Genomic DNA, 14633 nt, shown 5'->3' with positions numbered 1-14633 from the left:
TGGTCAGAAAAAAAGGGTTAGTATGTGTTAATGCATCTCAGATCAGCTTGTTTTAGTGAGGACACACAGAGCGGCATTTTAAAGAGAGAAAAAATGTGAAAATGTCTTTGTAAAGCTCAGTTAAAGTGTGCAACTGTCACCGCGCTTTGAGAGACGACAACCGATTTTTCAACACAGAGGCATTTGCTGAGCACACTGACGCTGTCTCACAGATCTGGCAACTTGCTTCTGATGGACTGTGTGTTGTTGTGATGCTGTTCTAATCTCTACAAGGTTGTATTCGTTTCTTTTATTTCTGTTATTATTTCTGCACCAAGTACACTACTTTACACTTTACATAAATCGTGTCTTTTAGAGAGTCGTGTCCATAAGCTAGAACAGCTTCGTAATTCGGTGGAGTTAGACGTTACGGGCATTCCAGATGAGGTTACTGTTCGGCCAGCGAGTGTGCCCGTTAGCATCAGCCTAGAAACACCGGCTGTGGATGAAGGTTTTCAGACTATGGTTAGGCGGAGGCAGTCACGTAGGGCTTGGTGCACGGTTGTGGCACCCCAATCACACTCGCACTTCCCAACTGTGAACCGGTATTCTCCCTTGGATATGCCTTTGATCCCACGGGTGACTTACACTCCTATATCCAGGCCTAAGTGCAGAGCTTTAGTGATAGAGGATTCTATCACCCGCAAAGTCAGGTTACAGATGCCAGCTGACTTTAAATGTATTGCTGGGGCCAGAGCTCCCGGCATTGCTTCCTATATTAGGGTGCTGACGGTGCAGAAGGGTAGACAGACAGTGGAACATGACACTACATACAGTCACATAGTTGTTCACGTCTGTGCCAATGATGTCAGGATGAAGCTCTCCGAGGTCACAAAAATGGACATAGAGAGGACCTGTGACCTTGCCAGAAAGATGTGTCGGCATCAGTTAATAGTGTCTGGTCTCCTCCCCTCCCAGGGTAATGATGAGGCATTTAGCAGGCTGACATCATTAAATAGGTTGCTGGCACACATTTTGTAGACAGCAAGACTTTAGTTTAATTGATAACTGGCCTTCGTTCTGGGTCCACCATGGCTTGCTGATGCTGGACGGCTTTCACCCCACTGGGGAAGATGCTGCCATCTTGTCTGCAAACATAGATAGTGCTCTACATTAGGACTTTACTGCAGGCCACAGAGCAGGTGATTAGAGACCCTGCAAGGCTTATGACAAATGTGGTGTGGAATCCATTAGTTTAGTGGGGACTATTTCGTGTCTGCAACCTACAACCCGCATGAAATGTCTCAAACCTAAGCCTACTTCCAGGCATCTTATATATGCTACTCTCTGGAACCACCCCTAAATCCAAACAGTCCAACTGTCAACCCCACTGAGGTCCTCAGCCTGGGTCTCAATAACATAAGATCAATGTCCTCAAAATCATTGCTGATTAATGATTTAATGATCTAATTATGGATCATTACTTAGATGTGATTTGTTTATATGAAACCTGGCTTAAACCTACAACTGTTCCCTTAAATGAGGCCTGCCCACCTGCGTACACATTTAGTCACGTCCCTTGTGATGTGAAGCAGGCGGGGTGTTGCTCTTATTTATGAATCTAGGTTTAGTTTATTAGCTGTTGGGGGTCACAAGTATAACTTGTTTGAATATCTGATTCTCCGCTCTGCCCATGATGCTACGTTTTGCCAAGGTCAGAAGAATAAAAATCAGCTGTATTATTTTGTCACTTTATATAGGCCCACTGGCCCATACTCTGAATTCTTAAATGAATTTGGTGAGTTCGTCTCTAACTTGTTGACTAGTGCAGATAACATTCTGATTATTGGTGACTTCAACATTCATATAAATAAGCCTGATCCCCTCTGCAAATCATATATGGACATTTTGGATGCATTCAGGATTTGACGTACATTAGTGCAGATACCCTGGATTTGGTTCTCACATGTGATATTGCTGTCACAATATTGGCATCATGCCTCTTGCATCAGTGGTCTCCGATCACTCACTTATTAGGTTGCTGCTGTGTTTAGTGGAACAACAACCTTATTTATCAGTGCGGCAATGCAGCAACTCCTCAACTATGACTGAACTCGCCTTGTTTAGGGTTGAGCAGAGAAACACATTTGCAGCTCCTCTGACTGACCAAATCCAATTTATGAGTGTTCCCTGGTCTTCGACATCTTCCTTTGCAAGGTGTACATTTGCGCTGAGATGTTATCCAACTTACATCTGAGTTAAAGGGTTAACGCAGTCTGAGACTGTATCGCCTTGCCCAACTCATTAATCCTGATGGACAGGTGAGGGGTCGTGGTTATGGTAGCAGCCGTCTTGCCAATTCTCTGGTAGGTCCGGGCACCACATAAACCATTAAGCACCAGCCCTCCCACAATAAAACCAAATATAAATAAGTCTCCCACAGAGAGTGGTACCAAATACACAACACGATACTTCTCCCAGGTGTCAAGAACATAGACCACAGGGTAGGTTCCATCTGGGCACGCACGGCCCCCCAGCCCTGATTTCCTTGTTGAAAAAATTGTGTCAGTACCGTTCAGAGACAAACTAATTCCATGGTTAATCCAAATATAGTTCAAAGAATTCACAGTTTGGTGAAGTTGGGACTTTTGATGGTTGGAGCAGAGATAGAAAAGCACAGAGGGAGAGGAAAGAGGAGGAGATGCGACCGCCCTCACTGGAGTCCCAAGCTTAACCCTCTGGGGTCTGAGCGCATTTTTTGGACAGTTCGCTCGCCTGCCATAAATGTTTTATTATTGCTGTTAAAAGCTCACCCTACATCCCACAAACAAGTGGTATGTCGCTTTTTTCAGGACATCCTGTACTTTCAGAATATATATACTATAGTGGTGTTTTATAAGTGTAATAAAGGTTTACAGTCAGAAATAAGAAAGGAAAAAATAAAGCGGAAATAATTTTCACACACATTTATTCAAAACACACAGCAAACTATAATAAACAACTATTTGGACACTTTATAAAGGTAGTTTGGGATCTTGTACAAAAGAATGTACAAAGTAAATGTGCTAACAATAAACACAAATGCACATTTTGAACAATACATACAAAACAGTCTATGCGTTTTGTTGGGCTTCATCTCAGAGCAATTTATGTCTGCTATTACACAAAGGTCACATCACAAATGTCTACTTTTATGAAGTTGACTGTTTTTTTGGAGTGTTTCCTGCACTGAAAAAAGCTTTCACACTTACAGAGGGCCATTCACACTTTGGGGCAGGCCCTCCCCCTCATACCATTGATATGCGTAAACAGTGCTTTGCACTGGAGGGAGAGAGCTTGCCACAGGCTTATTCAATAACCTTCAAGGAGTGAAGCATCCCTGATACTCACACACTCTTTGTTTGAGCATGTGAGATTGTATGAGGCCCTCTTTACTCTGATCACTTCCACTGTTCACTGTGCGTAATGGCGCAGGGCGCATTGGAGCCAGCAGCCAGAGGGCTGTTCAAATTGGCCAACTAGTAACACATTGCTCCTAATAACAATCTTTAGTTTACCACGTGAGGTAAATCTGCCCTGCAATTAGATACTGGAAAACCATGTGACGGTGAACCAATTCCGATTGGACACTCACATTGCGCACGTCATCACACAGCTTCTATGAGGAGTACAAACATGTTGGATGGCTGTCTGGAAAGTCCGCGGAGTTAACTTTTCAGCAGAAAAAAAGTAAGTTTCTATCTCATATCATTAAAAAGTTATTTATAATTTAGTAAAACTTGTACTCAGCCATCGTATACGAGGGCATCAGCCCCAGAGGGTTAAGTCCAACTTAAGCTTAAGCTTAAGTCACGTTTTTACATATATCCATGTAAAATAAAGAGCTCCTCATTAAAGTATGAAAAACACAGAGCCAATGAGAGAGATAGAGAGAGAGAGATGCAGAGACAGGAAGAGAGAGGAAAGAAAAAGAGGAGGGATCAGTGAAGGAATAGTTTAAATAATGTTTTGATGAACAGAGAGATAACAGCTTGTTATGCTGAGACAAAAGGCTACATGGACCTTGGTGCTCTCAGGGAGACAGAAAGCAGAGTTGAGGTCAGATATGCTCAGTTTATCTAAAACTGTCTCTTCTGGAATTAAAATAAGAGCCATTTAAAAACTCACAATAAAAGAAAAAGAACACACAGAAACTCCACATCAGAAAAGGCAAACCTTCACTCTAATTATGCCCTAATGGAGAGAACCAACAGCATTTCCTGTATATTCGTTCTTTGAATTGTTCTGTAATTTATGTCTGTAGCATGGCCCAAGCAGAGGGTCACCCCTTTGAGTCTGGTCTGCTTGAGGTTTCTTCCTCAGAGGGAGTTTTTCCCTTACCACTGCTCCTCTGGGGGTTAGTAAGGTTAGACCTTACTTGTGTGAAGCGCCTTGAGGCAACTCTGTTATGATTTGGCACTATATAAATGAAAAGAAATTGAAATTGAAAGAGAGACCAGGTGGGTCAACAGAACAGTGAGAATGGGACAGTTACTAAAAATTTATGACAGTATTGGTATCTTTAAAATGATGCAATAATAGACGGTTGCATTCATTACAGTCACTTTGTAAAAGTAGTCGGCTTTATGACCATCCAGGTGGATGTCAGCAAGAACCCACAACAGAATACAGCGTAGTAAACTTACAAATGTGAAGAATGCCTGTGAAGCCCATACCAGTGAAAGGCACGTCCCTGGAACATCTCTGGGGGACAGGACAGCCTGAAAGACAGTTTGGCATAGAAAAAAGTGAGTGATACACAACAATTGCATTAGAGCAGGACTAGACAATAGTCTGATATACTGTACATACTGGTTGAGAAAATGTTGAATCACCCTCTGATAATACTCAAGAATGACTGTGTAGCAACACAATGAAATTGAATGATTACGAAGTTGAACAACAGAAATCAGCAAGGGCACCCTGAGAGAGGAAGAGCAAGCAGAGACCAAAGCAGTAGGGCACCGCAGTCTCATTTGAACCCTGCGTGATATTGCAGGATTTGACCACTTACACGGACCTCCGCTCCTGTTGTCCAATATATACACAGCATAACTTCACACAGACAAATGGTGTACTGTTTTGTTTTGGCAGCAATCACTGAAGCAGCCGCAAAAAGTGTTTTTTTTTTTTTTTTTTTTGTCATTGGAGAAGGGAAGACAAAGTGAGTAGGAGAGGTCGTGTTGGTAAGTGTTAGCCTACGTAGCTAACCAGAGTAGTGTAGAAACAATAAAAGTCGGAAACAATAAAAGGAGACAAGTTCTCCATTCAAACACGCAGAGCATGTGCTTTAATCACAGAAAAGTAAAATACAGCACATCACTTTCCAGGCGCACATCTTAAATACGCCTGGTCCAGCTTGAATTCTGCGGGAGGTGTGTCTGAGGAGGACAAAAACCGCATATCAAATTCACATTCTTCAGCTGCAGACAGTCTGCAGCTCGAAACAAAGCAAAGGAAATCAAAAGCACTTGAAAACTTTTTGTGTGACAATTCACAGAAGCATGTGACTTTGAGCATCAAGGTGTGAAAAGGTTGAAGCAATCAGCAGCAAGACAGTCGTGTGAGAGCAGGTTTGATCTACAGAGGTGTGACCATGTCCCTAAAGCAGGAACACCAATGTCACTGCAAGTTATTGCATTTCCTTTTGAATGTTTGAGACTGTGAATTCAGTATGAGACAGTCCTTTTGTGCACCCATGCATGTGTGCATGCATACAGTAGCCGCATTCTCTCGCCTGCAAAACCACCTCAACGTATTAGTGCTCCAAGTCATAAACAAACCGCAACACATCTCCACTTTCCACAGCATCGTCACTTTTGCTTTGCGTTTTCACTTTGTGTGTAATTTGCCCAAAACCCCATTGAAAATGCCGTGGTTTTCCCCCCCGGAAGTAGAGAAATGACATCATATGCATCATATTGTACCCCTGCCCGGAGAAGAAACCATGATGCTGTCATGGTTTCTTCTCCGGGTAGGGGTACAAATATTAACTGCCCGCCCTCAAATGAGACTACAGTGCCGAATAATCACATGACTTTCTGTCAAAAAATGTACTTCCAGTGCAGCCAGCAGCAGCTTTGCAGCTGCACTGACAAGTTTCTCCTTGTCACCACCACTGTTTTGCCAGGAGGAAATTCACTGCTTTCAGTCTTCTTGGACAGAAATTCAAAGAATTCCTCCTTGTTTTCTGCATGAAAATTCAGTAAGGTATGTCTTCTATAATACATTCCAATTCTAAGTTAGAACTCGTGTATACTAAGGTACACTGAGGAAAATAAGTATTTCAACACCCTGCGGTTTTGCAAGTTCTCACACTTAGAAATCATCGAGGGGTCTGAAATTTTCATCTTAGGTGCATGTCCACTGAGAGACAGAATAAAAAAAAATCCAGTAAATCACATTGTATGATTTTTAAATAATTAATTTGCACTTTATTGCATAAAATAAGTATTTGACCCCTACCAACCAGCAAGAATTCTGGCTCACACAGACCTGTTAATTTTTCTTTAAGAAGCCCTCTTATTCTGCACTCTTTACCTGTGTTAATTGTACCTGTTTGAACTTGTTACCTGTATAAAAGACACCTGTTCACACACCTGTCCACCATAGCATGACCAAAGAGCTGTCTAAGGACACCAGGGACAAAACTGTAGACCTGCACATGGCTGGGATGGACTACAGGACAACAGGCAAGCAGCTTGGTAGAAGACAACAACTGTTATGATTACACTATGTAACAAATTTTTATTTTTGTTTTGTTCCTGGGTACACAGTGTGTTTTCCTAACCTGTTATGCCTTAAATAAATAGAAAATAGCTGTTATTCCACAGAAACTTTGCTTCTGTGATCAGGACAATATTTTGAAATTTGTCTGTTTTCAAGAATATGCTCGATTTGCCTTCACTACTACTGAGTAGTCTTCTAGAATATTCTTTAACTGCTAGAACTGTCTAGAATTTTCTAGAAGTTTCCAGAATTATCTAGAAATTTCAAGAAACTTTTAGAACTTTCTAGAACGTTAAAAAAATAAAATCAAAGTTTGTGCTGAATGTAGTCATTTTTCCATAGACTTTAGACATAAGCAGTTGAATATAACACTTAGAAGCCAGGAACAAAAATTGTGTTACATAGTGTAATTATTAGAAAGTGGAACAAACACAAGATGACTGTCAATCTCCCTCAGTCTGGGGTTCCATGCAAGATCTCACTTTGTGGGGTAAGGATGATGTGAGAAAGCTCAGAACTATACAGGAGGACCTGGTCAATGACCTGAAGAGAGCTGGGACCACAGTCACAAAGATTACATTAGTAACACATGATGCTGTCATGGTTTTAAAATCCTGCAGGGCAGCAAGGTCCCCTTGCTCAAGCCAGCACATGTCCAGGCCCGTTTGAAGTTCACCATGACCATCTGGATGATCCAGATGAGGCATGGGAGAAGGTCATGTGGTCAGATGAGACCAGAATAGAGCTTTTTGGAATCAGCTCCACTTACCATGTTTAGAGGATGAGAACAACCCCAAGAAAGCCATCCCAACTGTGAAGCATGGGGGTGGAAACATCATACTCTGGGGTGCTCTTCTGCAAAGGGGACAGGATGACTGCACCGTATTGAAGGGAGGATGGATGGGGTCATGTATTGTGAGATTTTGGCAAACAACCTTCCCTCAGTAAGAGCATTGAAGATGGGTCATGGCTGGGTCTTCCAGCATGACAGTGACCCCAAACACACAGCCAGGGCAACTAAGGAGGGGCTTCGTAAGAAGCATTTCAAGATCCTGGAGTGGCCTGGCCAGTCTCCAGACCTGAACTCAATAGAAAATCTTTGGAGAGAGCTGAAACTCCAAACCTGAAAGATCTAGAGAACATCTGTATGGAGGAGTGGACCAAAATCCCTGCTGCAGTGTGTGCAAACCTGGTGAAAAACTACAGGAAACGTTTGACCTCTGTAATTGTAAACAAAGGCTACTGTACTGAATATTAACATTGATTTTCACATGTTCAAATACTTATTTGCAGCAGGAACATACAAAATAAATTATTTAAAAAATCATACATTGTGATTTCCAGGTTTTTTTTTCTAAATATCTAAAAAAAAAAAAAAGAAGAAGAGTAGAATAGTAGAGCCACTTAGGTGCCTGGTCTTGAGAACCAGTTGGGAGAACTTTACCCATTGCTACAGACATATGTAGTAAACTTGTCAAGTGTAACTGCAAAGCTGCTGCTGGCTGTACTGGAAGATGTTCTTGCAAAAAAGCCCAATGGAGATGTACAGAACTTTGCAAGTATAACTGCATGAAGGATTAGATGTCAGTTTCATGTGAGGCTGATAAACTCAAACATTTTGCGGCAAAGCTGCTGCTCAGTGATGAACTTTAACCCTTTAATCCTTTGTACCATACTGTTTTAAAATGATGGCATCTGCTATGTCAACCTAATAATATTATGCTGTCCGATATTTATGGTGTTGGTCTTTTAAATTTACAGTAATGACAGTTTTCATGTGTGACATCTTGGTATGATCGCAGGACGATAATTTCTCAACAATTATGGTGAAATATAAGCTATGCATTTTGTTTAATTAAAGATTTATCTTTGGTTTTCATTTTTAAAAAGATAGATTTAGCTATTTCCCACTGGCAGAGACACCTTTTAAGAATCAAATGTATCTGAGTAAGTCAACCATAATCTGCATTGATAATATGTTATTTGTCATTGCATCATACACCAGGCTAACTTATAAATATGTTCTTCATTCTCTCTTCTTTCATACAAATTATTTGTAGATAGTCTGTTTGGATTTCTTTGTCTTTAATTGTCAAATTAGACAAAGAAAACTTTTTGTTGACTTTTTACATGTCATGTGAGAACATCAGCTTGGATTGATTTTGTGGAACATATCAAGCATTCTTGCCACAGGACATAACAAACATCTTCACAAAGTGCTTTGTGCTTTTGACAACTCTCATCATTTTGCTTAATACAGCCTTCACTACTGACTGTGTGCTAGCTACGTGTGTGTAGGCTACTCCCCCCCCCCCCCCCCAGCACTTTTTGGCACATTTTGCTGAGTCTGCTTGTAGCCTTTTTAACCTTTTTTCTCACAGCATTTCTGCACTCCCCTTGCGCTTTTGTGGTTGATCCACCTTCAGCGCCGGTCAGCTGAAAACCTTGGTCAAGGAGGAGGAGACAAGGAGGGGAAGAGTGGCAGGCTGAGGAAGGCTGACAGATGTCATTGGATTAGCCCAGTATCCTTCAAGAAAATCAGCCAATGGGTCATCATGGTCGACAAAAAGAATTTCTAATATACTTTTTCTTAAATAATGATGACAGCCGGCTAAAAATGCGCGTCGGCCCACCGGCATTGCCCAGTATGCCAGATGGCCTACGTGACTTGTTTCTGTTTGAAGGACCCAAGAGAAGAAGTTGTTTACTGTTGAAGTTGTGAAGGTCTTAAGATCTTGACTCATGTTGCAGTGGTTTGTGTCTGTGTTCTCTGTAGGAACTACAGCGTGGTGAATGTGGACAAGGGTCAAATGGAGGTGAAGAGGATGTCCTGTGCAGGTAGCAGGATCAGTTGTCAGATGAAGATGGGGAACACTCTCTGGATGGCCACTGAGGTACCGACCAGCCGACAGCACACCGTTAACGCAACCTGATTGGATTGTTTGGGGGGGAGCGGTGTCTTGTTTTAACAATGAAACAGGCGACGGCAACAACACTAAGCAGATCTACGGCAGGTTTTGCTGTCATTGGCCAACTGTACCTTGTATTACTGATCAGTGGTCAGCCACAGAGGGAAAGAAGCAGCTGAAGTCATCAGAACAGCAGCAGTGAGGTGGCGGAGCAGTGACTGCAATAGTCTGAGAGTCCGCTGAGAACTGAGATTGATCAGTGAGGTGAAGTGGACTGAAGACACCTGTCCCCATCATCCAGTCATGGATGATCGATGGACACAGTCACATCATAAATATTTGCACAATTTACAGCATATTTACAACTTAGTTCTCTGGCAGCTGTTGGAACTTCACATGGACAGAGTTCAGAAGACAGTCATCCTGGTACATTTAGTCTCCTAAATTTGAGGCAGACAACCCAAGTTGGCTGAAAGCAGACTTTAAAAAAACGTTGTCCATACTCGTCCACTTTGCTGTCACAGGCACCTTTTATTCTCCAAGAAAAATTCCTGAATACCCTGAATAAAAACAAAGGAATGTAGATTAAGAAAAACATCTTCTCGCTGTTAGCTGTGTTGACACTGACATTACATCCAGAATTCCTCTCTGCGCCCACTGTCTGAGGAGACCATGGAACATTCTGTGAACATGTCCTTCAAGTTAAAATGTAAATCATAGCATCAACTTGTGTTAATTGTTTACTTTTAACTCTCACATGCTGTGAAAGCAAAATTGGTGTTCACATATTATGAACCTGCCTGTCTCTGCCTGTTTATTTGTTTGTCAGGAGCAGGAGGTGTTCATCTACAGTTTGAAGGACATGTGTCCCCCTCAGTATACCACAGAAACAGTTCTCCAGCCCAGCTGTCATCACCTGCCTGTTTCCTGTTCCAGCACAATGAACAGGTCAGTCTGCATCACTCAGTCAACTTCTCAACATTAATCCCTTTAACCCACTGGTGTCCAAATTATTCCAGAAAGGGCCAAGAGGATGCAGGTTTTCTTTGCAGCCACTGACTCCAGCAGGTGATTTCACTGATGAACTCATCCCACCTGCTCAAAGTGATGTTAATCACTGAAATCACCTGCTGGAGTCAGTGGCTGCAAAGAAAACCTGCACCTTCTTGGCCCTTTCAGGAATACCTCAGACACCACTGCTTTAACCTTTTGATTACAAATGATTTGAGTTACTTTCTTTGAAACTGGAATCTTCAATCCATTTATCCAAACCAGTAATCCAAGTGTCCATAAAACTAATTTAATGGATTAAGAACTTCTTCTAGGTGACTGATACACAGTGCCCTCCAAAAGTATTGGAACACTTGGTATTTCGCACATTTAATTTATTTGGACCATTTCAGATAAAAAAAAAAGAATACAAAAAGTACAAATAAATAAAAAAAAAAATTGTAAAATTATCTTCCTTAAACTCAAATGGAAAGGAAATCTCTACAACTTCATATAAATTAATTCAAAATATGACAGCCTAGATGACATAAGCAATGGATTGCTTTGGTATAATACCAGATAATCAGGGGATGGATACATGAACACTGTTGTTAAAGCTAATTTCTCCAAAAATTTAGTCCTATCAACTTTAAGCTTTTGTGGCGTTGGGATGTTGTGTAAAATGTAAATAAAAACAGAATACAATGATTTGCACATCGTCTTCAACCTATATTCAATTGAATCCACCACAAAGACAACATATTTAATGTTCAAACTGATAAACTTTATTGTTTTTGTGTAAATATTTGCTCATTTTGAAATGGATGCCTGCAACGCATTTCAAAAAAGTTGGGACAGTGGTATGTTTACCACTGTGTTACATCACCTTTCCTTCTGACAACACTCAATAAGTGTTTGGGAACTGAGGACATTAATTGTTGAAGCTTTGTAGGTGGAATTCTTTCCCATTCTTGTTTGATGTGCGACTTCAGTTGTTCAACAGTCCGGGGTCTCCGTTGTCGTATTTTGCGCTTCGTAATGCGCCACACATTTTCAATGGGTGACAGTTCTGGACTGCGGGCAGGCCAGTCTAGTACCTGCACTCTTTTACTACAAAGCCACGCTGTTGTAACACATGCAGAATGTGGCTTGGCATTGTCTTGCTGAAATAAGCAGAGACGTCCCTGAAAAAGACGTTGCTTGGATGGCAGCATGTGTAGCTCCAAAACCTGGATGTACCTTTCAGCATTGATGGTACCATCACAGATGTGTAAGTTGCCCAATGCCATGGGAACTAACACAACCCCATACCATCACAGATGCTGGCTTTTGAACTTTGCGGTGGTAACAATCTGGATGGTCTTTTTCCTCTTTTGTCCGGAGGACACGACGTCCATGATTTCTAACAACAATTTGAAATGTGGACTCATCAGTCCACAGCACACTTTTCCACTTTACATCTGTCCAGTTAAAATGAGCTCGGGCCCAGAGAAGGCGGCAGCATTTCTGGATGATGTTGATGTATGGCTTTTGCTTTGCATGGTAGAGTTTTAACTTGCACTTGTAGATGTAGCGATGAACTGTGTTAACTGACAATGGTTTTCTGAAGTGTTCCTAAGCCAACGCGGTAAGATCCTTTACACAATGATGGTGGTTTTAAAGCAGTGCTGCCTGAGGAATCGAAGGTCACGTGCATTCAGTGTTGGTTTTCGGCCTTGCCGCTTACGTGTAGAAAGTTCTCCAGATTCTCTGAATCTTCTGATTATATTATGGACTGTAGGTAATGTAATCCCTAAATTTCTTGCAATTGAACGTTGAGAAACATTGTTCTTAAACTGTTGGACTATTTTTTTCACACAGTTGTTCACAAAATCTTTGCTTGTGAACAGCTGAGACTTTTGGAGATGCTCCTTTTATACCCAAACACGACACTCACCTGTTTCCAATTAGGTGTTCTCTGAACATTCATCAACTTTCCTAGTCTTTTGTTGCCCTGTCCCAACTTTTTTGATATGTGTTGCAGGCATCCATTTCAAAATGAGTAAATATTTGCACAAAAACAACAGTCTATCAGTTTGAACATTAAATAGCTTGTCTTTGTGGTGTATTCAATTGAATATAGGTTGAAGAGTATTTTCAGATCATTGTATTCTGTTTTTATTTACATTTTACATAATGTCCCAACTTCATTGGAACTGGGGTTGTACATAAGCATACCAAACAACAAATGTCAGCTCTCCCCAGTTTCACCATGATCAAAGTTGTACACAGATGCCACTTGGCTATATATATATATATATATATATATATATATATATATATATATATATATATATAAAAAATAAAACCTAAGAAGTCACATGTATATAGGTATTCCCAGCCTTTGCCATGAAGCTCAAAATTAAGCTCAGGTGCATCATGTTTCCACAGATCATCCTTGAGATGTTTCTACAGCTTAATTGGAGTTCGCCTGGGGTAAATTCAGTTGAGTGGACATGATTTGGAAAGACACACCTGTCTGCTTATAAGGTCCCACAGTTGACAGAGCATGTCAGAGCACAAACCAAGCATGAAGTCAAAGGAATTGACTGTAGACCTCCGAGACAGAATTGTCTTGAGGCACAAATCTGGGGAAGGGTACAGAGACATTTCTGCTGCTTTGAAGATCCCATTGAGCACAGTGGCCTCCATCGTCCGTAAATGAAAGAAGTTCGGATCCACCAGGACGCTTCCTAGAGCTGGCTGCCCATCTAAACTGAGCGATCGGGGAGAAGGGGCGTAGTCAGGGAGGTGACCAAGAACCGATGGTTACGCTGTCAAAGCTCTTGCATTCCTCTGTGGAGAGAGGAGAACCTTCCAGAAGGACAAGCATCTCTGCAGCAATTCACCATTCAGGCATGTATGGTAGAGTGGCCAGACAGAACCCACTCCTTAGTAAAAGTCACATGGCAGCCAACCTGGAATTTGCCAAAGGGCACCTGAAGGACTCTCAGATTATGAGGAACAAAATTCTCTGGTCTGATGAGACAAAGATTGAACTCTTTCATGTGAATGCCCACATTTATGCACCTGCCCAATTTTATTTAAAGAATTATTGCACACTTTCTGTAAATACTAGAAACTTCATTTCACTTCTCTCCTCAGCCCCAACCAGTCCTAGCAGAAGACTGCCCCTCCCTGAGCCTGGTTCTGCTGCAGGTTTCTTCCTGTTAAAAGGGAGTTTTTCCTTCCCACTGTCGCCAAGTGGTTGCTCACAGGGGGTCGTTTTGACAGTTGGGGTTTTTACGTAATTATTGTATGGCCTTGCCTTACAATATAAAGCACCTTGGGGCAACTGTTTGTTGTGATTTGGCGCTATATAAATAAAATTGATTGATTGATTGATGCCATATGTCATGTTTGGAGGAAACCAGGCACCATCCCTACAGTGAAGCATGGTGATGGCAGCATCATGCTGTGGGGATGTTTTTCAGCAGCAGGAACTGGGAGACTAGTCAGGATTGAGGGAAAGATGATTGTAGTAATGTACAGAGACATCCTGCATGAAAACCTGCTCCAGAGTGCTCTTGACCTCAGACTGGGGCGACGGTTCATCTTTCAGTGGGACACTGACCCTAAGCACACAGCCAAGATATCAAAGGAGTGGCTTCAGGACAACTCTGCGAATGTCCTTGAGTGGCCCAGCCAGAGCCCAGACCTGAATCTGATTGAACATCTCTGGAGACATCTTAAAATGGCTGTGCATCGATGCTCCCCATCCAACCTGATGGAGCTTGAGAGGTGCTGCAAGAAGAATGACTAAAACTGCCCAAAGATAGGTGCACCAAGCTTGTGGCATCATATTCAAGAAGACTTGAGACTAAAATTGCTGCCAAAGGTGCATCAACAAAGTATAGAGCAAAGGGTGTTAATACTTGTGTACATGTGATTTCTGTTTTGTATTTTTAATAACAACAAAGTATAGAGCAAAGGGTGTTAATACTTGTG

The 14633-nt window shown here is 41.7% G+C and overlaps 1 protein-coding gene across 1 annotated transcript in view; it reads left to right on the top strand.

Annotated features, from left to right (window-relative positions):
- Positions 1–14633, top strand: part of lrrk1 (leucine-rich repeat kinase 1) — a 387270-nt gene that overhangs the window by 259295 nt on the left and 113342 nt on the right. Inside the window, 1 exon segment of the mRNA XM_034162532.1 lies at positions 9524–9641. Coding sequence (XP_034018423.1) covers positions 9524–9641 — 118 coding nt within the window.

Source organism: Thalassophryne amazonica, chromosome 2 (assembly GCF_902500255.1).
Source record: "Thalassophryne amazonica chromosome 2, fThaAma1.1, whole genome shotgun sequence".
Lineage (NCBI taxonomy): Eukaryota > Metazoa > Chordata > Actinopteri > Batrachoidiformes > Batrachoididae > Thalassophryne > Thalassophryne amazonica.
The sequence above is the reverse complement of the archived record's forward strand: the minus strand, read 5'-3'. Positions and strand labels throughout refer to the sequence as shown.